This window comes from Silene latifolia, chromosome 7 (assembly GCF_048544455.1).
Source record: "Silene latifolia isolate original U9 population chromosome 7, ASM4854445v1, whole genome shotgun sequence".
Lineage (NCBI taxonomy): Eukaryota > Viridiplantae > Streptophyta > Magnoliopsida > Caryophyllales > Caryophyllaceae > Silene > Silene latifolia.
In genome coordinates, this window is record NC_133532.1 from 84,930,640 (window position 1) to 84,957,417 (window position 26,778).

The 26,778-nt window shown below is 38.3% G+C and overlaps 1 protein-coding gene across 4 annotated transcripts; it reads left to right on the plus strand.

The window, feature by feature from the left end:
• Nucleotides 1–5,871: 5,871 nt before the first annotated feature.
• Nucleotides 5,872–17,820, plus strand: LOC141592344 (uncharacterized). 4 transcript variants are annotated; one of them, XR_012521126.1, is made up of 14 exons: nucleotides 5,872–6,011; nucleotides 6,095–6,196; nucleotides 6,774–6,847; nucleotides 6,938–7,009; nucleotides 7,100–7,128; nucleotides 7,891–7,941; nucleotides 8,419–8,469; nucleotides 9,481–9,540; nucleotides 9,633–9,715; nucleotides 11,394–11,538; nucleotides 14,964–15,014; nucleotides 15,711–15,826; nucleotides 17,049–17,160; nucleotides 17,307–17,820. XR_012521126.1 is itself a non-coding variant. In XM_074412968.1 (13 exons), exons 1-13 carry the CDS (start codon nucleotides 5,923–5,925, stop codon nucleotides 17,445–17,447), a joined length of 1,053 nt encoding a protein of 350 aa, XP_074269069.1. In that variant the 5' UTR covers nucleotides 5,872–5,922; the 3' UTR covers nucleotides 17,448–17,820. The 4 variants fall into 4 exon arrangements, 1 of the variants encoding a protein (XP_074269069.1); XR_012521124.1 differs by having other exon boundaries at nucleotides 15,722–15,826; XR_012521125.1 differs by lacking the exon at nucleotides 17,049–17,160.
• Nucleotides 17,821–26,778: the final 8,958 nt, after the last annotated feature.

The window sequence follows — 26,778 nt, forward strand, 5'->3', positions numbered from 1 at the left end:
TCATATACCCTTCATAACATATTTTCCCATTCGCATAACCATCACCTCATGCCATACCATTAATATTCAACCACTAGCGCTCGCCTCATATAACCACATCTTATACTCCCTTACAACCATACATATCAATCCGGCCTTTGTAAAATCAACCTCTCTAGATCTTTGTCTTTCTTATCTATCATCACCCTTAACCACTAGTGACAACACCACAATACCACCACCGCTCGTATATCAAACCTCTTACACTCATATCAAAACAACACGGTTTTTCTCCTATCTTTTGTTAACATCCCCAAATAAAGAACATCAAACCCATCAACAAAATTACCTCAACATTATTCCCAATACTATCTTAATTGTATCGTCATCTAACTTTCCACCAAAAATCTCATATCGTGTAAATACTCCACCAACTCTTACTCCCTTAATTCCTCGAAACTCATTATTAATCATGTTGTCCTGAAGCTCCCATATAACCATTAACTAACATCCTCATGATAATATCACACATTTCGATGATTCCTTACCTTTATATCACATAACTCCTAAATGAAAATTTTCCTTAGCTTACTTTTTACTCTTCTTTTCTCTTCACATTCAACAATATCATTTAATAGTTCAACTCCTTATTACTTCTATCTAATTCTTTAGTGCTCCGGTTACCTTCTCATTCCGCCAAAGCTCAAATCCCATTATTTTATGTCGATATCATCTCACTCTTTCTTACCATGGATCTTCTCTTATTATGCTATCGCTCACACTTGTCACCAACCTATCCATAAAATCATCGTTCACTGTTTAAACAACTTCATTTCATGCCGTTAAATGCCCAAAGAAATCACACGTAGTTTCACCGCTTAATAAACCAAATCTCCCAAACTCACTCACTGTCTACAAATCCACCTCGCAACATGTCTCCATAAAGTTCACTATATACCACTCTTCGCAACCCCTTTAAAACGAACTTTCACTACATATATTCTTGACCCACACGACTCCTAACCATCTCACTCCATAATTCTTTACACATCTCAAGTTGCCACTATCCAAACCTTCCTTTCAATCCTTTCATTCTCACGTTCCTTAGACCCACATCATCCCTTACCCACTTTCACTTACTTTTACATCACTCAATTTCGCGAATAAATCACTCACCACGTCTCACCAAAACTTGCACCATGCCTCAATCAGCTCATCCATATTCTTTTTCTTTTTCCACTTCTCAGCACAACCACATATAGCTCATCTCCTCCCACCAAACTCATACTCACCATAAGGTGCCACTCACCACCCCATAAGATTGGGTAACTTACGTATCAAGACCAACTTACATGTAAAACAATGCATAAAGAAGTAAAATAACAACTTTGAATTAAACATAATATGCAACGAATGTCAAAAGATAAGCATATGACCCAAAACAGGGGTCACTAGATCGAGTACCGGCCACTCGATCGAGTAAGGGACTTACTTAGCATTTGTAACACCCCCATACTCCAAGTGCCTTACCAGGACCACTCAGGTATAAGGATGCCACCATCTCGGTTACCCGAGGCATGATATTCATAAGACAATAACGAAACAACTTTAAAAGTAAATAAAGTTTAAAGTGATTACATAGCAATTCCAAACTGATAAAAAGAACTACAAGATTCTCAGACGGTCTACTGCTAAAACTATCAAAGCTATAAAACATCGTCTGACACAGCGGAAGACTTCTAACTGCCACGTGATGACTCATCCCAGCTATCCCATACGCGTCATATCATACCTGCTCAATAACTGCTCACCACCCCCGAATGGATCACCACAGTTTTTAAAACATTTAAACGGGGTCAGTACTAATCACACAATTTATATAATCAACAATAAGATAAACAGGCAGCTTAACCGTCACACACACACAACCACGCCAATCCCAACAATCTCAATCACCGACTGTCCACTGGACCAGCCCTCCGCCAAAGGGGGGACCGCACCGTACCCACCAAATCCCCGCTCCTCATAATGAGCGATAACCTTGTCCATTAATGTGCACATCCCCTTCCGTGGCGGGTTCCACGAAGGGCGAAACTAGGGCGTGAAGCCACTCCCGCAAGTGACCCCACTCAGCCGAGGACACGCCTCGAGAACCAGAGACAAACAATCACAATCAACAAACCGTCACAATACAATTACTATATTATTCAATCAACCACAACACATCAACAATCATCCCATTATGGGACTAATACGAGTAGGAAATCCTGCCGGAAAGCACAACTATCGAGACGGTCTCTACAGCTGTATCAAAAGCTTCTTCTACGAAACCTCCTCCTATCATACAACATACAAATGCTACCAAATCACAAACTACTCAAAAACCCCCAAATCCCTAGATTAGGGTTTAACCAATATAAAGGAAAGACAACAAAAAGGGTACATAGATCTTACCCTTGACGCAAGGATCTCAACGGTATAACAAACGATGAAAACCGACCTTCCAAACTCCGGGATTTGCTAACAATGCGATTAAGATGATGAACGTACTTGCTTTCTCTCTTTGACAGTAAATTAGGTTTTGCAAAAGTGTTTAGAATGATGACGGAAAAAGGTTATATATCTTAATCGCATAATTAACAAAACCCGAGAAATAACTCCCCGTAAACCGGCTACTCGATCGAGTAGCTAAGGTACTCGATCGAGTGCCCCCTTACTCGATCGAGTATCCTAGTTACTCGATCGAGTACCCAACAGGTCAGAAACTATTTTAAAACGCAACCCACCCTTACTCGACAGAGTAAGGCCTACTCGATAGAGTACCCAAAGACTCATAAATACGGAGTATTACAGATCCAATATAATTACTAATTACATGTTTTAATCATAAATCCACACTTCGTATTAAACCGGGCTTACTAGATAAATACTTTTGCTAGAACATTTAAAAAAGACAAAAACATTTTTCAAAAATTATTTTGAAAACATTTTAAGTCGTGTAGTATAAACTCAGCATCTCAATGTTATAGTAGAAGAGCTATAACATTGAGCTCTTTTACTAGTAATGTTATAGCTGCCAAGCTATAACTTTACCAGTACAAGAAATTCACTCTTAGCTATCATTACGAGATAATCACCTATACTATTCTAATCTTCTTAGGAGATCTTCGAGTATAGGCTACTTCATCATCCAAGCTTGATTTAACCTTTAGATGGACTTCGTCTTCTCATAATACTTGAATAATTCTTTCATAATCTTGATCTTTGATTGAGGTTTGATCACGATATACTTCCACCACAAATCTTCTTAATTGCTTGTAAGGGATAAGTCTAATCTAAAAGACTAAACAAACAAGTACGCGCAACGAGTATATAAAATATAAAGCACTCTTGACATCATCAAAACATAAACATATATACTACATGGTTCAACACACTCCAAGAGGGATGTGCACATTAATGACTTGAGTACTGAGGGACTCGTGTGGTTGAGACACGCCGTCTGGCAGGGGATCCGGTTGGCTTCTTGACCCAGTACGTCTGGGCGTGTCCAGGTACCTGTTTGTGAGATGAGGTGTCGTGAGCGTGTCCCTGGCACCGGTGGTTGTGGTTACGTCTAGGCGTGTCCCGGTACCGGCTTAGTGATTGTATAATCGTGTCTCATTCATATCATTTACATGTTGCATTTTTATTTATTACGTTGTGTCTTATGTTTATTTATTGAAACTAACGTGTTGTGTGTCCGTGTAATTGTCACCTATTTCCGGGGTGGCCTGTGTCGATCCATATGATATTTCCGATCATATGGGGAGCAGGTTAAGTACAGGTTGTATTTGGTGTCAGGCGGGAGACGGACGAGCTTCATACTTGGAATCGAGTCGTCATGAGATAGTCTTTTTGAGAGGGTCGTAATAGTATGACTTGTATTCATTTATTCATTTGTTTACGGTTATGTAATTCACTAAACTATCATTTATAATAAATGTTTCTTGATTGTATCTCTGATTCACCGCCTCGGAAAACCGAGATGGTAACATCTCCCAATTAACTTGGCCGGGTAAGAAAGGGGTGTTACACGTGTGCTCCACACAACCTTCCAAGACGAGTTATTAACAATCCTCGATACTAGATACCACATTTCATCACTTCTCGCCTCGTTGTAACGTTGTTAATCGACCAATAACATGTTACAAATTCATTCAATGAACCAAAATCGCGTTTTAACATCTTTACTACGTTGTAAAACTATTGCATCATCTTTTAATGCCTTATTCAAGGTGCCACGTCATCAAATGTACGCCGCCTTGATCCGCGCACCAAGAATAGTGTACTTTGTTTACTACCGCTAACATTTCTCAACTTTTTATCTGGAGATTACGTTTTTTTTTTTGCAAAAGAAAATGCTTTATAAATTTCTTAAATTTGTTAACGAAAAATTACAAGCAAATTTTAGTTTAAAAAAAAAATTATCCGGTTATAGGCCGAGGTGAGTTTGGGTCGAGTAAAATGGATTCAGCTTTGACTTACAGGTCAGTTCAGCTCGGTTAGCGTCAGGTCGGGTTTGTAGTGAAACGGGTTTCGGGTTGGTTCAAGTCGAGACACAAGTCGGCCCCGGTGCTTTTATTTCGGGTTCTATCGGTTTATAGGTTAACATTCAGGTCGGTTCATGTGGGTTTTGGTTAAGCGAATCTTTGCGTTCCACCGAGTCGGTTTTCGGATAAGTCGGGTTGGTTTTTCGAGTTGACATCAACTTTTGTTAGTCTATTTATGAACTATGTTTATATAAAAGTATTGAACATTAAGGGGTCGTTTGGTTGCCACTTAGAAAACATAGGCATTGGAAAATCCTATGATTTTGAAAAACATGGGTTGTTTGGTTGCCATAAATTTTGGAAAATGTAGGAATTAGAACTTCTCAGGAACTTTCAATGCCTACATGATGTAGGAAGTTGCTTACCTACTCCCCCTTGGTCATTGGAAGTTCCTGTGGAATTTAATTCCTACATAAGCAACCAAACACTTTTCCGAAATTCACCCGAAATGGATGAGGGAACTTAGTTCCCATGAACTGTATTTTCCTAGGAAAATTAAGTTGCTTGATCAACCAAACAACCCATAAGTAATTTTAAAAGTCTAAATCCTCCCCCTTTGCTGCCGCCGTTCTCCTCCTTCCTCCCACCGCCACCCATCAACCCCCTACCATGTCGCCGGGGATGGGGTCTCTCAAGACCTTTCTCCGGCGACCCGTCTCCTCTCTTCCGATTAACCCTCCTCCCCTTTCTTACCCACACCCGGTTCTGAATCGTACGGGTCTGCCCGTTCCTCTCGGTCTGCGTGGTGTATGTGGGCTGTTCAGGTCTTATCGGACGGGTTTGTTGAGGTGGTGTGGCAGGGTGGTGCTTGGATCTGGCGGTGTTGTGGTTTGGTAGGGAGGCGGTGGCTTCCGTTTTTTTTTTCCTGTGTTCCGCTTTGTTTCCTTTATGTTTTTGTTTAATTTCCGCTTTCGTTTTTGTTTCGTCTCTCTTTCTGAGAGCTCTGTCCCCGTCTATCGGTGGTGTCCTTCTCTCAGTTTGAGAGCTTTCGTTTTCTGTTCGTTTGCGCTTTTCTAATAAGTCGTGAGAAGATCGGCGTTGTTATAGATCGTTATATGGTTTTACATATTTTGTCCGATTCATGGCTACAATCAATCACGTCGGAAGAAATGGATACTCGTCGAGGAAGATTCGGAGACCTCTTATGGATGAAAGCCTTTGCGACGAATCGATGATAGAGATCATTTGCGTGTGTTTCATTCTTTGAACAAGAATTTATTTCGTATGGTTGTAAATCGATTTGTATCCAGATTAAAACTTTGGCATATGTTGTAGATGTCGTATGATTTTGATTAATGATAATGATCTTTTCTCAAAAAAAAAAAAAAAAAAAAAAAAAAAAAAAAAAAAAATGTTTCGATTATTACAATGCGCTCGCACTTGTACTACCACTGCCATTGTTCCACCTTCCCTCTACTTATCATCACCCATCAGATTCAGGTAATCTCTACTCTCTGAAAATCGTATACAAATTATACACTACTTATTTAAGTGCCCAATTTTGCTTACTGTGATTGTTTCAGGTTCAAGTTTAATCGACGTTACAACTCTTCTCAAATGGGTTTTCTTAGTGTCAACTCTGATCACTCTATTAAAGCAAACCCTCGTTTCTGCAATTTATCTGGGTATTTTTTTTCCCTTCTTTTCGTTTATTTCCCTTTCCTTGCTAATTTCACGCGTGATTTTACTAGCTAGATTCATCTACCGGTCACTTTTCGTCTTAAGCTGAAGACGGAGTAAATGTGACCCATTTACAATAAAAAACCATTTTTTGATGAAAAGTTACCAGAACAAATTTTTTGAGCGGTAACATTCTGTCCTTAAAATGGTCACTTTTTGTCGTTAAAATGGCGACATTTGCCCCGCATACAGCTGTAGACGAAAATCGCCCGACTAAATGAGAATTTGGGGGATGGATAAACAACACTACTACACAAACATACCCATTAGAAAAAGCTGTTTTCGAATGAATAGAATGAAAAATGTGTCGGGAATTGTATGAAATGACTTCCACTCCACAATAATGAAAAAGCGCAACCAGTATATGGAGCCCTTTTTCTGTATTCCATCACAATCCATAACCAAAGAACCAAGGAATAACGAGTCATTGGATTCACCCAAAATGGAAAATGCGTTACCAATGATATACTGTTTTATGTAAGTTAAATCACTGCTTGATATGTTTTTATTTGGTGGGTGCAGTCATATGACTGAGTTGCTTGAAATTCACTCTCCAAATCCCACATTGCATGTCTTATTCATACCTGGAAATCCAGGTTCTTTTTTCTTCTTCATTATCTTCTACTCTTCTTACCTCTTAGGGTTGGTGAAGAAATGACCTTGGATTGTACTGATTTGAACTGCAGGTATTATTAATTTTTACAAGGACTTCGTCGAATCATTGTATGAGCTACTTCAAGGAAATGCATCAGTCACAGGTATGCTATTAGTTTTCCTTGTGCTTTAATACACATGACAGAAATAAGTAACAAACATTTCTCAATAAAGTTCTTTTGTTTGATTCTCAGCTATTGGGCACATATCCCAGACGACTAAGGTATGTACTTGTCAAAGCCCAGCATTGCTTTAAATATATTAACATCGTTAACTGTGGTATGAATATATGACCATTAGCGTCGAGCCTTCTAATTACCTAAGCTATCAACTATGATTTGTGTTCCATGATTATCTATTATTTTACTGTATATACCGAAAGTTATATTAATAGTTTGAAGACCGTATGTTGCCTAAGGTAGAAATTGTCACTTTTGGCATCTTTTGCTTTGTGTGGGAAATGCATGCTTTGCTTAATATGGGTGAACTGATTGACCTACAGAAACGTTGCCCCATTGTCTCATAGACTCCCACCTTAGGCTCCAAAGGGAGTCAGATGTACGAAACATTGCCTGTGTGCTGAAAGTGTTTATGGATGACCTGTAGCCTATAACAAAAATGGAGTCAAGAATTGCATCGACGAACTATTACTTTACTATATAAAAATTGCAAGCAACCTGGGGATTACTTTCATTAATTTCATCTCACTCAAAAGCCTATGAATATAGGGTCCACCATTTGTGAACGGTTTGGGACTTATATGAAGTCTTCTGTTATGAATTTTCGAAAGGCTTGTTTCTGCAAAAGACAATGAAGTGTAAGTGTAACTAGAGGGCTTTGTGCTATTTATGTGGTTATGAGCGTGCTTTTGAAATATTTGTGAAGTGTGTAGATTTTCTTATTATACTTGTTGATGAAGTTTCTTTCCAGGTTAATAATACTACTTCTAAAATGTCTCCCTTTCTCCATTTTGTATGTTTTATAGGATTGGGAACATGGGCGTTTATTCACATTGCAGGAACAAATCAACCACAAGGTATTTCTTTGTCTTTTATTGGCAACAGCTGTATGTGTCTCTCTTCACATATCATTTCCAATGGAGCCAAAGACTCGTTACTCTTTGGTTCTGGTCCTTCTGGATTACGATGGAATAAAGCAAAATGACTCACTAAAGTGGTTGAGCTTCTTTCTCTTGTGAAGTAGCAGCCCTTCGATGCAATTCTCAACGTAATTTTCATCTTGGCCTATTTTGAAACAGTCTTCTGTGTTGCTAACACAAGGGCAAGATTGCATACATTCGACCCCCTACCTCCCAATTTGCGGGAGCCATTGAGGCAATGGGGTAATGTGGTTGCTGTAATCAACTTCATAATCAAGATAGTTGAGCTGAATATCTCAATTAAGGGTGCCTTCTGGCTGCCAGTGACGATGATATTATAAAAATTAATTATCCATTTTGGCAAACTAGCTAATGATGTGTAGTCTAATTACAATAATATATTTGCTCCTGAAGGTGGATTTTATTACCCATGAGCTCCAGAACAGTAACATTCCAGTGATACTGGTAGGTAAACCCCATTTGAATTTTGTTCTTGCAGCTATCTTTAATGATATTAAATGCTTTTTGGCTCGGAGGATTTTTCACCAGTGAAATCATTATATTGTGATATTATTTATGCCTTTCGGTATCTGCGTCACCTTGCAATTGGGTGTATGTTAGCATTACCTAAGTGGTCGTTTGATTAATATAGGAATTGGAAGTTTAATGAAATAATTTCCTACGTCCCAAATCATGTGAATTTGCAATCCCTCATTTTTTTTGTTTTTCTTTTCTAAAAATAACACTGAAAACAAACTTTGTTTCCGCAGTTCATGGGAATTTTAAATTCCATGTCTTTCAAAAGCCAATCTATCCCCACTAAGTAGTTGAGCAAATGTAAGGACAACGCTAACAGATGGAGGACTAAACTTGTAACACCTTAGTACAACATTACTTGGAACAAAAGGAATCAATGTAATTTTGCTGACAAAGCTTCTACACTACAACAATTCCAATTTCGTTTCTTGAGTGGAGTTAAGCACTTCATACTCACCGGGACTCATCTTTCGCTCTCTTTTTACCTTTTTAGATAAGATTACTCATGATAGGGTGAGAGCTTAATCCCCTTGCCGTCAGTTTCTATAGGTGTGACATGTTGTGGTGTCTTTTTGTACATGGGCGGTCACCCCTTTGATTTATTATTTAATCAAGATACTCCATTAGCTTACAACAAACATGCTCTTGAACTCTATATTTGTTGGAATTTGCGAGAACATTGGTAATATGCTCACAATAATGACGAATAAATAAAATATATTGAAGAGTCTTATCTCGGTTGTGTTGGATATTTATTTTGTGATGTTTGCAAAGTTACTATATCAAGCCATTAGCTTGAAAATGTAATTCAGGGGATTCAGGACACTTGTTCTGCCTGTTGGTGGCAACAAGTTATGTGTATCACTCTGAAGTTTTGAGCAACTGTTTTTGAGTATTCTGCAGTTTACTACGGGATCTGATTTCTAGATATTTTTGAAGGTTGGACATTCTGTTGGATCTTATATATCAATTGAAGTTTTCAAAAGAGCTTCACACAAGGTGCTCAGTTTAATTGCAACTAAACTTTTACATGCTTTTTTGTATTTTCTGTAACACAATTAATTATTTTTGATTAAATTCTTGTCTTTCAGGTTGTTTATTTTGTTGGGCTATATCCATTTTTAACTCTAAATGCTGAATCGTCAAAGCAAACTGCAATCAAGAAGCTAACAGCGTAAATATCTATCTTCATACTTGTACGAAATATGATCATCATTTGCTAGCGGCTGTCTATCATTCCTCTACTTTATATAGGGTTCTTCCAAAATAATAGCTTTATACTTTTTATTGTTTACAAACTTAATTGCCTGGCATCTTGACACTCCATCGCATTAAAGTCACTGGTCAATTTTGGCTCACTTCTTGCATTGGAAACATCCTCTTTACCTGCACTTCCTCAAGTAAAGATCCAGTGCGGTATGAATGAGATTGCTATTTTACCTCGCCTGTGGTGAGAGCCATATGAGAGAATTAATTGGTGGCAAGAATTTAGTAATTTGTAGATACAGTAGCAAGAATTAGTCTCAGACTCTCAGCTTGGAAAGCTTCAAGGAAGCGTCTTTTCTGCACCCATTTTTGTTTAATAGAAAAATGAAACAGTTTGAGATTATTAAAAGAGCAACAGAGAACATGGAGTTCTCATATTCAAGATCTTTAGTTCCGTTGTAGAAATGTAATTCAGATACCCTTAAAACGCTATTGCTTTGGCCTATAAATATGCTAGAAGTATAACCCTTCCACAAGTATAATCAAAAGAATGTCTCGACCATGAATATATATCATAATTGCGGTCTACCTAGATACATCAAGTAACAAACTAACACATCATATCTCCATATCTGTTTTCCACTTCCCCACCTTTTGTACTGCCCAAGCCTCGAAATTAAAATGCTATTAAAACTTCGGTTGAACAGGGATCACCACAAATACTAATCAACCTCAACCACAAATTATAAGCTACATCCACGAGGCATGAAGGCTTGCATTTCTCACAACTATACCAGTACATGACACATGCATTTGGAGTTTGGACTAGTAGATGTGCCGGGCTTGTGCCTCTGAATATTGTCGGAACTCTCGGAAGTGTTTATTCTACGTTTCTACCTAGTACAATAGTCTAGCAAAAGCCCCCTAGCTTAAAAATGCCTTTCATTATCAAGCTTATAGAGATGATATTGGTGTAGTGAGATGATGAATGAGCCAACCAAATGTTAACTTCAGCACCTCCCATCAAAAGAAAAGCATCCTATATAGAAATTGACGCCATTAGCTAATCCATCTCCCATCATTAAGGAAACCTTTGTAAAAGAAATTCTAAGAATGCCCCCATAAAATTGTTGAAATTTGAGATGATGGCATTATGTAATTAGAAAGACAAAAAATGTTGGGAAATAAAGTTGAGAAGGTTACATTTGTTTTGTTCCCATCATCTTAGAATCAAACGTGTTCCCCCATTTCCGACCTTATGTTTAACAAACCCAACCATTGATCTGAAAACTTGGAAATGAATAAGCGGAAGCATATGTAGCCTAAGTTCGTACTTTGGATGTTATATTGACTTCTAATTACGTATTCTATTTGGGACTTCAAGTCGAATTGAGCATTAGTGAAATCTAACGGATAAAACAGATGACTTACTCAGTTTAGTTACCTTTGTTAGTCCTTGCCATGTGTGCACTCACACCAACATAACGTACAATGTTCAACGCGAACTGCTTAATCCAACACCTGATACAAAGCCAGAAATTGCATGAATGATCCAGCACCCTATACTAACATTCTAAATGCTATTTGATCATGCTTGGCATATATTTCATACTCGACAAATGACACCCAATATTCGTCCTTTTCAGGTCTCCTAGACTGCGTTTAATATTTAGCTTATTTGTTGCACTGATGGGGCTTATCCCTGGTTGGTCAAGGTTTATTGTGAAGAAGACCATAGGGAGTTCATGGTCTGACACTGCAATTGATGCTGGTTGCTCTCACTTGTTAAAGGTACACCTTTTACGTCCTGTAGTAAGTTTAAGGCATTTCTCTCAATGGAAAGGAACATGTTTGCATAGGTTTGAATGTGTTAAGACTAAAGTTGTGAATGAATGCTAACAGGGTTCATTTACTGTAAAGAGCAGCAAATAGCTGAATTGAGATATCTCTTTCCTCCAAACTTTTATAGGACCCGGGTTGCTAATTCTGCTATGTTAGTTAGACTTGGCTACAAGTAGGCCTGACAAACTCAATCCAACCCGAACCACACTGGAACAGAGGATCCGAATTTGACCCGCAACCTTATTGTCACATACTAATCATTATACCTAAATAGCTTGATAATAATACACTCGAAATTAACCTGAACCCGAAAAGAATCAGCAAAACCCGAATCCTTGCAAATACAACCCGACCTAACCCGACCCAATTGACCCGTTTGCTAGGTTTAGCTACATGTCTCCAATAACGGTGTGAGTTAAGGTGTCTTGAGCCAGCTACAATCAGGAAAAAAAATTCAAATTATTTTTGGTTTAAATGAAGCACCCTCACCCATTCTTAAGTGTCAAGCATGGTTTAAAATCGCACCATTGCGGTAAACGACGTCTCGGAATTGTCCTCAACTCGGCCGTTGCGCTCTAAGTCGCGGTATATATAATGTTTTTATCTTTTAGTAAATTACTTATACATTTTAAATTGGCGCCTCATCAATTTTCATATTTTAGCTCATTGTATTTGAGCAAAATTAATCCAAGGCTTGAGTAATATCATGAAATGTGTGTTTTAATGAAAATATTATTTTAACTCAAAGCCAATGATTTCATTTTATAAATTTTCTCAATTATTTTAATTAAAGTGTTTTTTGGTTACGTACCTAATAGTAGCAATTTATATTTTTGTTTTTATTTATACGAAGTAAGTATACGCTCCCAATGACAGTTTTAGCAATGTGCGTTTTTAATTTTATTCCAATTTTATTTATTTTATTAATTAAAAGATTATATTTTAGTTTTTTAATGAAAAGATTATAGTTTAATAATTAAATTATATTTAATGGAAGTGTAATAGTTTAACGAAAGAAAGTCCCATTTGTTTCCTTATTTACGTAAGTGCATTTTGGAGGGAAACCTTTTCAAGTTGCTTATTCTCTTTAGTATATTAAATAATTAAGTATATAGAGGATTGGCGGTTAATGACGACTAAGAGTGAGCGAGCATGTGAGCGTGTCATTTGAAAGGAGTTGCAAGAAACGTTCCATGTTTTCTTGTTTTCAATTGCTTTATGATGTTTATGCCTCGTCCTAATTGTCGTGGGTTAAAACTACCAAATTAACTAAATATGACAAGATTAACTACAGTCAACACAAGTAAGATGAGTTTTTTACCAAATTGGTTTGAAATGCTTGTTTTTCCATTTTTCTATGGAGCCAAAGATTCATTACTCTTTGGTTCCAGATTATGCAGTCATTTGATGTAGTTTTCGACGGAGTTTTCATTTTTGGTCATTCGGAAACAGTTTCTTTCTGTTGCTAACACAAGGGTAAGACTAGGGTGAAACTGCGTACGCACTGGGGTAATGTTGTTGTTGGTGGTGGTGAGAAATACTTGGCATAATCTCTCTACCCTTCAAATCAATCAATTGCAAGAGGTCACTTAATAAACACAGCTTGCTTTACTCTTTCTCTTTAATCAAAAATTATACTTTCCCTTGTCAATAACAATTTTAGAGGGATTCGGCATCTTAAACTACCCTAATTATCAAATAACTCAACCAAAGCAAGTGGGTTTAATTCAATGAAAGCATTATAGACAATGACTTGGGAAAGGGGACAATGTTGATTAGCAGTAAACTAGCATTTAGTCCTTTAACCACTAAAAGATTCTTATCCTAACCCAAACACATTCATGTTCAACAATCCAATGAGGGGAAGATTCACCACATCATTAATCAATCAAATAATATGAAGAATAGTAAATGATTGAATGAATTCAAACAAAGATGATCAAGCAATGAGAGAATTTCAAACAACCATTACATTAAGAACATAAGGAATTAATGTCGAAACAAGAGATGAAGATTAATATTTTCTCACAATCGCAAGATTAGAAGGTTTGAGAAATTACACCAAGATGAGGGATTAGTTCTACAGAAAGATGATTAACAGAAAACCATAGGAAAACCTCTCCAACCAAGTATTTTTCAGAATATGTAAAACCTCATGAATTAGGCCTATTTATATGAAAGAACGAAAATGGGCGTGAGAAACACAAAAGCAGCTTTCAAAATGTCTGTGACGGCGCTTAGGCATGAGCTGCGCCTTGGTTCTGGCTAGTGCTCCGTCCTTTTATTGCTTGCCCGCTTTTACTTTAGTTGACCCCGTTCTTTTGGGCATCCTTGTCTTTCATTCTTGGGCCTCAAAGTGCATGGCTCGTTCTTTCTTCTTGGTCTTGTTGAAACATGTCCAAAACCGATCATTTACTTAGTTAGGATGAGAGTCGGGATTTCCTCAATTTTGCTTGCAAAACTGCTCCAAAACCCCCTGTTATTTGCCTAATTACTTCTAATATACTCCCCTATTAAATGCTATACATCAGGTTGCTCTAAAAGCCTAAATCTATCATGAAAGATCATGCCGTCAGACCATTGTTACGTGTAGGAATGTAGGTTTGCCCTCCTGATTGATTTGATATTCTTCTCTAATTGAATGCAGTTGGTTTGTTGTTCTAACCATTAAACGCCCTGAAATTCGGACAGTAAGTTTTTATTGTAATCTATTTTGCTACTGTAAAGAAGCTGAGTAGTCGAGGGTCTACACTGGGTTCATTTATCGATAGTGAAGCTCCAACTCAAACATAAAAGGGGGGACATGTCAAGTTCGAGTTGTCTGTCAAGTATGTCAACCTCATTCTTCAAACTCAACTCGAGTTTGACTTGTTTAGCTAATCAAACCCTGAGTTAAGCAGGAGCCGATCTTGTAAATGACTAATAAACAGGTTAGGTATAAAATACTTAATAAACTAGTTACAAGTAGGTTTTTGATGGTTAATACTTAATGCGCGAGTTACATTTGAAGTGTACATACTTTTTGAAAACATAATTGAATTTGTTTCCGAACATAGGTGAGCTAAGTGGGGTCCACCTCAAGCGTCACCTATTTATCAAACGAGTCACTTTGGTCGCACGTGGTTGTGAGCCATTAAGTGCTTATTTTCGCCTATACCTCTAAATGTAATGATGAACTGCCATGTCATTGTAGGCGTCACTCTTATCAGAGGCTCGTTGATACACAGTTAGATAGCTTTCAATTCTATTACATATTTCCTGATGTTTCTACCCGCTTTTAAAGGCCTTGTTTTTGACAAGTCACGTGTATGTGTTTGCTTAATAGAATTTTAATTCCATGTGGTGTATTAAATATTTCTTACTGGGCAATGCAGTACCATACTATCCGGAATGTTCTCTTCATGGCTATGACAGAGTTCCAGAAGGTAATTTTCCAATGTTTGTCTTTTTATTCTCTTCTTTTTGGTAGTTTTGTTTATACAGAACATATAACATCCTCAATCATTTTCGTCTTGGTTATTGCAATTATCATCTTATATATTTTATTTCGGTTTCTCTAACATGTGCCCTAAGGGCACACATTGAGAAGCTAATCCCCTATATACTAAAAGAATAGGAAAAGTTTCAAGTTTTCCCGCCTAAAGCACATTTCCTATTTTGATAAAATCTCTTATTTGCTTTCCTATTTTGACACAATCCCTTATTTAAAATTCGTCTCTAAGATTTTTGTGATAAAATTCGTTCTTTGTATGCTAAATCGTACCTAAAAGATATGCTAATAAAAAAATTATAAACAATCTCATTAATTTTGTTTTAAAATATACACATTTCATGACATTACTCAATTTTTTGGATTAGTTTTATAGTTAATTTTTTTTTTTCTAAAAATAAAAACTCTATAAATACCGCGCATTCATTGCGCGGGATCTAAACTAGTTAAAGAAACATTTACGAGGTTATTTAGTTAATTATGGTAAATATTAGTTTGACATCAATTTCTGATGATATATTCTTAAGAATCTTTTTTCTAATTAAGCTTCTTATCGTGTGCCCTTAGGTACACGTTAGAAAAACCAATATTTTTTTTAAATAAAATGATCGATTGGTTTGACTATGGTCAGTTTCATATCAGTTCTCCGAAGAACCAGATTGGAAGTTCTTGAGAGGAAATCAAGATCAAATTGCGTTTCTTTTTGGCATAGATGATCACTGGGGCCCTTTATCCTTGTTTGAAGAGGTATGCCATTTTCTGTTTGTCTACCGAAGCCGTTTGGTTGGAATTTGCTTGCAATGTTTATTGAGGAATATTTGGTCGGAAAGTTCTGCCTTTTCCTCATTGACATGTCAGTCACTTTATACAAGTATAGCTAAAGTAGGCAACTAAGATATGCATGCTTAAAATTATCTTAATGTACACCATAGTAAATTACAATGATGGAAGGATATCACCAAAACTGCCAATAACGTTAGGAATGACTATCAGCCATACCCTTGGGCAACATGCCGAGAGAATGGTGTCAAACTGAGCTTTACCAGGGACCTTGGTCACGACTTCCAACATTTGCAGAGTTCCGCAAGAAAATCATGTTGCTCTTCGAAGAACATTCACAATGTGTAATGTGATGGGAGCAGCAGGGGAGGGCCTTTTATAATGAATAATGAACTGTTTCTGTAACAGTTGCAGAGAAAAACATTAGTATACCCTAGGTTGTGCTCGTACCATTGTATAATCTGGATCACGATTTTAATTACCATTGACCTAAGAACCCATCACAGAGAGATCTCTAGAGTGTGTAAAGGCAGAATCATGCAAGTATGCAACTACTCCAGTGTTGCCCAACTCATGAATAGGCGAGGAGCTAGAGATGGTAGTGTGACCAAAATCTGTAGTAGTTGACTGATTAGGTATTGTATAGTGGAGTATGAGTAGAGCTCCATGGAATGAAGACTTCTGGAGTTGTCATTGAGGGTCTGTAACTCCAAGTAAGCCGGCTTATCTGAATCCCCTAAGATTGCCTTGTGAGCAGAACACAGGAAGTGTGCCATATTTTCACAAGCATCTGTGTAGCCATAACACACAGACAAAAAAAAAAATGACACCGCCTGTGTTACCCTGACTCTCCGACACGTGTCGAGTGTCAGATACCGCTATATTGTGCTAATGTTTCAATTTTTTGGTCTAAAGTGAAGTGTCGGTGTCGGACAAGTAGGTGTCGGACACGCGACATGGCAGCTAAGTGAAGTGTCGGAGTAACATAGGACGCAGCGCACTACCAGTCAAAAGAACCTGTGTGCATATTCTTGTCCATGCTGCCTGAAGATTCAGCAGCAAGCAAAGTATAGCGTAACATGTTCATGCAACACATCATCAAGGCCCATTAAAAATTGATAAATTTTCGCATCTTGATTTTTCAAGTTTAGAGGTGAGATTATCTCACAGTTGCCACATTCACATACAGGAATGAAATCAAGATCACATTCATCCAAGGCTTCCCATAGTGAAATGCCACGAGCATAATAGTTAGAAACCAACATACCTCATTGTTCTGGAGTATGGCTTGTCATACCAAGGCATGTTTTCTTGTTTTAAGCCACTGATTGAATTTTTTCCTTAAGTAATTGCTTGCCTGTGGCATTCAGCAGGGAATGATGCCCATATTGTGTAGTTGATGACATCAACTTTTTGAAACATTTAATTTGATTTATATTGTCAACAGATCAGCAAGAATGCTCCGAATGTGTCATTGTCGATAGAAAAGGAGGGTCACGACCATGCATTTTCATGCACAGTGGCCGGTTCAAGATGGGTGGCTCAGCATGTAGCTACCTTGATTCAGAAGCGCTTATCTACTCTGTAGCCATGTCTCTGTACCCATTCGTAATTGAAGAAGATTGAAGAATAAAAAAGCCGTGGGACAAAAATTGTGCAAGAACTAGGAATGACGCATAATAATTGGTGAAATGTGGAATATGACAAGCTAGCTAGATGGTCTAGAATCTCAGCACGTTGTGAGGTTTGTGGAGTGATTCGGCTCCAAAACTGTGTTCACACTGGTGGATTGAGCGGTTGGGCCAAATGTGGATTGAGCGGTTGGGCCAAACCTTATCTAGGCCTGCGTCAATTCTGTACCTTTTTTTTTTTAAATGAACTTGTATGAAGAAAACAAGAACAGTGCGTATACAGAAAATTCTAACCAGTAGCTAAGCTAACACCAAATACATTTGAGTACATATGCTATGAATGTGATACACAGTGTGGTACGGGACTGGTGTGATGCATCAGAGCTGATAATAGTTGTTTGAGGGTGTAAAGAACCTGATCATGTCGCGCCCCGCATTGCTAGAAGGAGCGTGACTGCCGAAGCCATAAAAGAATGAGCAGGGACATAATCTTACTAATCTTACCGATGAACCTGAGGGATGATTGCTCCATTGTGGTAAGAAGACTCCTGTAGAACTTGTTTTACAAACAAACCACTCCCTCCCAGTCACCATATTGTTCCTATTTGATATGGCACAATACTTAAGGAAAAGTATTAAAATAAGAGAAAGAGTTGTGTGGGGTTGGTGATAGGAAAGATGGATGAATTATTAGTAGTTAAATAAAGAATTGTGGGGCTAAAACATAAAGGAAAGTAATAAAATAGAAGTAAAAGAGTTGTGTGGGGTTTGGTGATAGGAGAGAGGAATAAATAAAATAAGAGTAAAAGTTACTAAAAAAAAAAAAGGGGAACATTAGTTGAATAATCCGTTTCTGGAAAGAGGGAACATTATAGTGACTGGGAGGAAGTATAAAAGAAGAAAGAGAACCATGCCAGGGGTGATGAATACCCAGTCGGGCAAAAAGAGATTTGCCGTAGATTCTTTGGACAACCTTGGGAACAGGATTATGGACAAACGCTACTATCTCGTCATTTATTGTCTTATTTTATTTTGGGGTGTCTGAGTTAATGGTTGTTCTTTTTATTTTAAGAATGAACTTGATAAGCAATTTGATTATTCACACTTAATTTGTTCAACTTGTCATTTGGTAATTGGGCCCCTCCTGTTTCCTTGGTCTTTGTGTTAAAATCAAAGGGTAATAATTGACCGGGACGGAGGATTATCCAGCAAGCGTGGCTGAATATGAAATAACGTTATGGTCAATGTTAAAATCGCGATCCGGATCGTAGAATCGTACGATTCTACGATCCAAAAATAAATAAACGATCCAAATCGCTCATAGGATCGTTATGGGATAGAATCGCAGTAGAATCGGTCAGAATCGTAGAATCGTTGTAAAATCGTACGATTCTATGTTTTGCCTATAATAAATGCTTTTTCATGTAATGGGCCAATGGGCCACATGTTCTTACAACTTTTTAAGGCCTATTACACTCTTAATTCCATTTCTTTAATTGACTTATGTGACCACTTAGTTATGTTAACCCGCCTGACTAACAAAAATATGAAAAATGAAATAAAAAAGACGTAAAAATAACCCCCAACTAAACTGGTAAACCCAACTTCGTAATTCTATTTCTTTTGTCAAATAGCCACGAACTCTAACGCCCAATTTAACATTCAATAATCTGCTATCATTACTCATCACCCATGAACCCTAAATAAGCTTTGACGACTAGTGTTGAATTAGTATGTTGTCCGAGACTCCAATTGTCCCTGTCACTATTTTTTCAGCAATAAGCTTTGATAACTAGTGTTGATATTAGTATGTTGTCCGAGACTATAATTGTCCCCTTTTACTAATTTTTCAACATTTTGGTCCTTAGTTGCCGTAAACTAGCAATGATGACATTAGCGGTTGAATTATCAATTCTTTTGTTCAAAAACACTATAGTGGCTTTTATAATTATATAATTAATACTTCATTCATGTTATTTTATACTTAATTTACACATTTGTGAGCTCCATTCCATCAATCATGCCTAAACTAGCGAGAATCGTAGAATCGTACGATCCTGCGATCCGATCCCACGGAACCCGAACGATTCAAAGTAAAATCCCGATTCTGACAACATTGGTTATGGTAAATCCAAATTCCCTTAACTAGACATAGGAATTGAAAGAGTTGTTTCTAAGTTGCGGGTCAATGGTCATCTAGGTAGCATAGACACTCCTCCTAGCTAGCCGTCCTGTGTTCGATGTCGTGTCGGACACATGTCTAAAAATATTATGGTATAGACGGGGAATAAAGTGTCAAAAGAATTTGATTAGAAGATGAATTTGGGTGGTAAATGAGAATTAGTTATAATCAAGATCAAATTTGACCCTCAAATATTTAAATTTAATATCAAATACATTACAAAATTAAAATCATAATCATAGTTATTTATAACCATAAAATATATACCCCCTCCATTATTTTATATATGACGTTTTTGTTTTACGAGGTAAGCCTTTGACTTTCAATTATGTAAAAATATACTCTAGAAAAAATTATGAAAATCATATCATTAGATTTGTCATAAGATTTGTTTTCAAAAGAGTATACATTTCATATTATTAACTTATATATTTTGAGAGATATTGAAAAGAGAAGTGAGTGTCTTAAAATGTGAGAATGACATATATAAAATAATGTAGGGAGTATTTTATTAAATTTAATTAGCGTATCACGTGTCTGTGTCGTATTCGTGCCCGTTTTGATGCTACCTAAATTAAGTATTAAATCATGTCGGCCATCCATTTGAGGAAAAGAATTGTGAGATTATGTTGAACATTTAGGCCGAGCGTGCCGGATTTCCAAACATGCTGGGTCACATCACAAGTTCGGATTAAGAGGTCGATTGAATCCCGGATTTCTCCGCACACTACACATAGGATAGAGATGCGAAGACCACGTTTTAAAAGGCAAGTTTGTGTTGGTAGAATATCATGGGCATAGATAGAAATTTAGAGATCCATAAAAGATGTCACGGAAAAGCGAAAGAGTTAGTGGATCTCACGTTAAGGCGAGATTGATTTAGTAGAAAGTCGTACCCTGACTGAGAGGAATAACGTCCATCCTTGGTATATTTACAATAAATAAAATCATTTGAGGGTAAATAAGAAGCTCTGATGCAGGAGCAAAATTGAACTTGAGCGATAACTCTAGTGTGCACTCACTTAGTGTTGGTCCAAGTCCTTATTTTGGAGGTACCTGTGGACATAGGCCACCCGCAACACCAGGCCAATCCGTGGACATACGGCGGTCTGAAAGCCACGCTCGGTGGCGTATTAAATGCTTTCGACCGGATCGTTTTAGATCGGTCGGTTTCGCCTCGGCAAGGGTCTCGAAACGATGTTAGAGATGTTCGGAGTCGCCACCAAGCAATTGTGGGATGCTTGGAAACTGTTCGAATCCACTTTATACCTAGGTCAACCAAGGCAAAAAGCGGTGTTTGACATAGGTACTAAAGATAAGGAGTCGTCCCTCTTTAGCATCCTATCTCTAGAATGACTCTCGTTCGCCCTGGATAAGGTCGTTCACTATCCAAAGTTTTTGAGTAAGAGGTTAAGGTACGTATTGGGAAGCCCTTTAATCGGACACCCAATCCGGCCCGCAGTAGTGGCCTCTACTGATCGAAATTGGTTGGTTGAATGCAAAAGTTGATAAAATGGGAAAATGCATGAATGCGCATCCACAAGTTTAAACCTAACATGTGAAGTTTACTATGTCGGTTGCTTATCCAAATATCAAGTAATTGATGTCAAGTTGGATTTGATGTTGATTTGCATGCAAGACGGAAATTAAACATCCATTTACCGAGTTAGATTTATGGTGCATAACGTGATCCATTTGTCTTAGAAAGGCGTTTTGCAAATACAAAGTAAAATGTGGACTTGTCAATCTGATCCATCCTGTATTCGGGTTAACCGAAGACGGGATCGTCCTAGACAAGTGCTGGAAAGGAAACAGAACCTGCATCAGGCAGTCTATTGAGGCGCGAGCCTTAGGGCGATGCATAGGAGCCTGTCCAAGTTTGAAAATTGGATATTAATGGGCCTGTTTAGGCGCGAGACAGCGGATGACCCAAAGGGGTGTCTCCTGGTTGTTGAAAAGGTTTATGAAATTGTTTGTAAAAGGGTATTTGAACCCGTCTTTGTTGAAAAGGTCATTTAGACCGCTTTTGTGCTAATATGAAGAACGAGACTTGAATAATCATCATTGTATTGACGATATTCGATGTCCGGTTCGGTTTTGCAAGCTTGCCATGAATAGTTTTGAAAAATGTTTATTATAAACTAATTGTGTTAAGTTTATTGTTTTGTAATTAGTCAATGTTCATCCTCGTACTCGGATTAAACCGACATGGTATGTAGAACCAAGGATGATTATACATGTATGACTAATATGATTGTTTTGAAAATGTAAACAAATAAATAAAAGATTTAAAATACCTTTTAAAATGTAATTAACCAAATATTATCACCGAAACACGGATTAAACCGTCATGGTATAAGGAACCAAGGGTGAACATAATTTATGGTTAAAAAGATTTATCATAAAAATGATTTGAAATTATAAAAACCGGTTGTAAAATGAAATGAAAATGGAAAGAATGAAATCAAACACGTTTGAGTTCTGACTTGGATAGCCCATATAGGTGCGAGGCACCTAGTTGTGACTAGGGGCTCCTGTTTCCGGTCAAAAGTTGGTTTTGGCTCATTCGATCCTTGTTTTGGACCATGTTATGCATGTTTTAGCATGTTAAGGTCATAAAAACAGATAAAAGGACATGAAAGAAGAGGATTAATTACACCCTCATACTTACATGCTAGGTTGTTGGCGAGAAATCTACGGAAGTGTAAAAACTTGTTAGGTCGAAAAACTCGGTTGAAAACCGTTTTAGCAATGTAAAGAGTGTTGTTTTGTTTAGTGATTGTGTAGTTGGTCGAAATGGTCGGTCAAGTGATTTAATGCACGATGACGGTACCAAACAATGTGTATGGCTCATATTTTCGATCGGCAGGTCGGAATACGTGTCGGTTTGTGACTTGAGAAGTCGAGTCTAGAATTTTAAGGGAGAAATGAGGGGCGGACACTCGCGTACCTTCAAATGGTGGCATTTGAGAGGGTATTTATAGAGGATTTTGTGGTTGTGTGCGTTTTGAGCGACGTGACCTTATAGGCTACTCGAAGAGGCGCGAGCCATTTCACAGGTCTTCGAGTGTCTTGTCACTATCACGCATTTGAAATCATGATTCGTTCTATCCTAGGTTTTGTATGGCATGATTGTATTACTTGACCATCTAGTATACCGTGTATACTTAGCATGGAAGCTTTTTGATGTTCGTTTTTTGTGTTTGACTCGGTTTGATTCGTTGTTGGAGTCGGGATTTGAATTTTGAGTCGGTTTTTAGTCTGGTGTCGGTTTTGACTCTAGTTATTGTCATTACGACCCCGTCGTCGTGCATAAAACACTCCAGGTACTTTTGAAAATTTTTGAAAATGTTTTGTTTTCGAAATCATTTTGAGTTTTCCGACGTATAGTTATACAAACTGTCGATTAAACGTAACGATTCCTAAGCATGTTGTAGTCCGATAATCATCCGGTGTTTGTTGGGGATACAACAGATAATGGGTATCTACAGATCCTCCACTTTGACTAAGGCTTGGACGGGGTGAAAGTCAAAGTATAGCCCCCAGGTCAATCGAAGATTACAACCTGGAGACCGAAGCGACGTCGAGGCGGCTCGAAAGGATTCGGGCTAAGGACCTGCCATCGGAAAGGGCGACGCTAAGGCGACTCGGGGACTCGAGTCAAGGACCTTCCGTCGGAAATAGTTTTGAGTCTGTTGACTGTCAGTGTGGGTCATTTAAAGTCCTTTAGACTACGTACAAAGGCTCGCCAGCCATGAGAAGGAGTCATACCTGATGCATCTTTGGGATATATCCTTGAATTGTTTCTTGTTTGCGCGCAAAGGCTCGCCAGCTGTGTTACGGATATGATGAGGCTCGCCAGCCGTGTGGGACGTACGTTTTGAGGCTCGCCTACCGTGATGCGGATATGATGGGGCCCGCCAGCCGCGTTGAAGGTACGTTTTGAGGCTCGCCAGCCGTGTTGCGGATATGATGGGGCTCGCCAGCCGCGTTGAACGTACGTTTTGAGGCTCGCCAGCTGTGTTGCGGATATGATAGGGCTCGCCAGCCGCGTTGATGGTACGTTTTGAGGCTCGCCAGCCGTGTTGCGGATATGATAGGGCTCGACAGCCGCGTTGAAGGTCGAGTGATCGACTGTGGGAAATAGCCGCGTTAGACGGGCTTATTTCAAGAGTTTGTTCAGTTAGTGGGCTCCGTGGGGAGATCTCCGATATCCTACTGGGGAATTTCGCTGTTTAGATTGGATGTTTGTGGTGCCGGAAAGAGATAGGCTTTTTATAGTTTGAGCCTGGCTCCTGTGGATGGCGGCTTTTATTATCGTCATTTGTAATTTCGAATTTCGAAGAGAGGTAACGTTTTTACTGCCGTTGTTCAGAGTTTGTAGAAATAGCGAATGTGAACTCCGCCATTTGCTGTTTGTTTGGAAGATAAGGGTTTTTAGTGCCGTCGTCTTGTGATTTGAAATTTGTGAGAAGTAGCAATTTGAATTCCACTATTTTGTTTTTGAAATGGTGACGGTTTTTAATGCCGTCGTCTGAAATCGTGGAGATAACGAATTTGAGTCTCGCTTTTTTATTTTCTCGATAGGTGGCGGTTTTTAGTTCCACCGTTTGAAATTGTTGAAATGACGAATTTGAGTTTCGCATTTTTGTTTTTTTTTTGTGAAGTGACGGTTTTTAATCCCGTCGCTTGAAATTTGTGAAAATAGCGATTTTGAATTCCACTATTTCGTTTTTGTGTTTGAAAATGACGGTTTTTAATTCCGTCGTTTGAAATTTTGTGAAAATAGTGATTTGAATTTCACTATTTCGTTTTTGTGTTTAAAAATGATGGTTTTTAATTCCGCCGTTTGAAATTTTGTGAAAATAGTGAATTTGAATTTCAGTATTTCGTTTTTGTTTGAAAATGACGGTTTTTAATTCCGTAGTTTGAAATTTTGTGAAAATAGCGAATTTGAATTTCACTATCTCGTTTTTGTGTTGATGGTTTGGACGAGTGTTTTGGGCTAAAGCGTAAAACTCGCCAGAAAAAATAAAGACATGCCAAATAGGTGTGAGCCTTTTGGCAATACAAGGGGCTTCCCCTTTTTCTGTAAAAAGACGCGAGGAAGGCTTGCTCCTCATTCACTTCGTCTTCTCCATCAAAACACCCGAAATTCACCAAAAAATCGCCATTTTTGGTCCCGTCTACTTGCTTGCTTTTGTGCTACAAACATCATGTCATCTCAAGGTGTGTAAATCCTCTTGAATCCATTCGAATTTGTTTGCCTTTTTGTTGATTGAATTAGGGCGAAACCCAAACCCCATTGAAATCGATTTGGGCGTTTTTACTTGACCCATTTTAGAGTGAAATTGATGCTTGCATTAGGTTAGAAACTTGTTTAGGAGTATAGGGGTGCTTTTAGTTTGCATTTTGGTCCCCATTCTCCCTCTCCAGGAGCAAAAAACGTGAATGAGACAAACGATCGTCTCATTTCACAATGTTGTGTTTGTTTGCTCGAGTTGTGTGCCCCACTAGGTTGCATTGTAGTAGGGGAAGACCGTCTTTGCCATGTTGGACCTTCGTTGGGTGTTAGAGGCAAAATTTTGCATTTTCGCCTTTATCAGACGGTCTTATGCTGACGAAATAAGCGTCTGTTTGGGCTTTCACTGAGCCATCGTGCTTTGAAATGGACCTTAACGGTAGTTTAGGTAACTTTGAGATGTGATCAAATCACGTTGCTTTGTTGTGGTCATAATTTGAATTTTTGATATGTCTGTGCTCAAATTGACGTAAAATTGCTTTTTTCGAGCTGTGTAAAATGCCCAGTTGTGTCGGGAATTTTTGTTGCATATTTTTTGATGGACCTTGTGTGAGACCAAGGTTTTTTTTTGTAGTTTTTGTTGATTTTGACTCGTCTTTTGCTTGAAAAGAAGGACTAGTCGTTTTTTTTTTGTGAAATGGTTTGCTGGATGGGATTGGGCGGGTTTGCCTTGCTTTTGCATTTGTATTTGCAGGTGTTTTTTTGTTTTTTTTTTGGGATTTTGTCTGTTTTGTGCCGTCGTAATGCCGAAATTTCGGCTGACGTTGCTTTTGTCTTGATTTCAGGTTAGTGTTCTGGGCCCACTGAGTCCGTGGCCGAGGCCTTAGAGGAGGAGGAAGATCAGCACGGGGGGGTGGGGTGGGGCGGCGGCGAGACGGCTGTTGTCTTCTCCTTATCTAGTTGTGTTTTTCCCTGATGGCCTTTGTCCAGCCTTTGATCATGCGTTGATCATTGGCTGTTGTCTGTAGAGATTTGAACGTCTGATGGTTGGGGGTTAACACCAGTGCGTTGTTTTACGTTGCCATTTTTAATCGTCACCGAATTCTGATGATTGGGGGTCAACATCGGGCTGGCGCCCTATGTCGTGGCTCTTAGTCATCGCTGAATTCCGATGATTGGGGGTTAATGTCGGGGCGATGCACTGTGTCACAATTCTCGATCGTCATGTCGTCCGAAGTCTTCCAGGCACTTTTTTCCTTTTTGTTATGGAGTTGGAATGAGGAATTACCGTTATGGTAACCACCTCTGCTTCCGCTGTTACTCCTTTCTTTTCCATGTTGTTCCCTTTCTTTTCTGGTTAAAAGGATAGGGAGTGCTTAGTTCGGTAGGTGGCGGATAGCCCCTAGTTCATTGTTTTAGGCCAGTGTCTGTATGATAAATACTTGTACCAGATCCCATTTGTATGGTCAGTCGTTTGTATCAAACATGTGTTGATGTATTTTGCGTGAGGCGGTTTGTATATATGTCTTTTTGGTTTGTAGCTTGTTTGTGTTTGGCTTTTTTTTTTGTGTTGTGTTTCGGAAACGCACGGTCAACGACTGATTTCTTATATGCTACGACATTTGTTCCTGCATCGTTAGTGTCGAAAAATAGGCAACAGGTAGCACGTACGCATACACGTAAACACGCAAAAGCATTTGATGAAAACAAAAATAACCATGATGACTTAAAGTTAAAATTGAAATTGAAAAGAAATTTTGAAAATTCCGTGACAAGTCGTCACGTTTTGATTTTTCAAATGAAATTGTTTTGAAATTTCGAGAAATTAATTCGTGTTTGAATTAAATTGCATCGAATTTTGCCG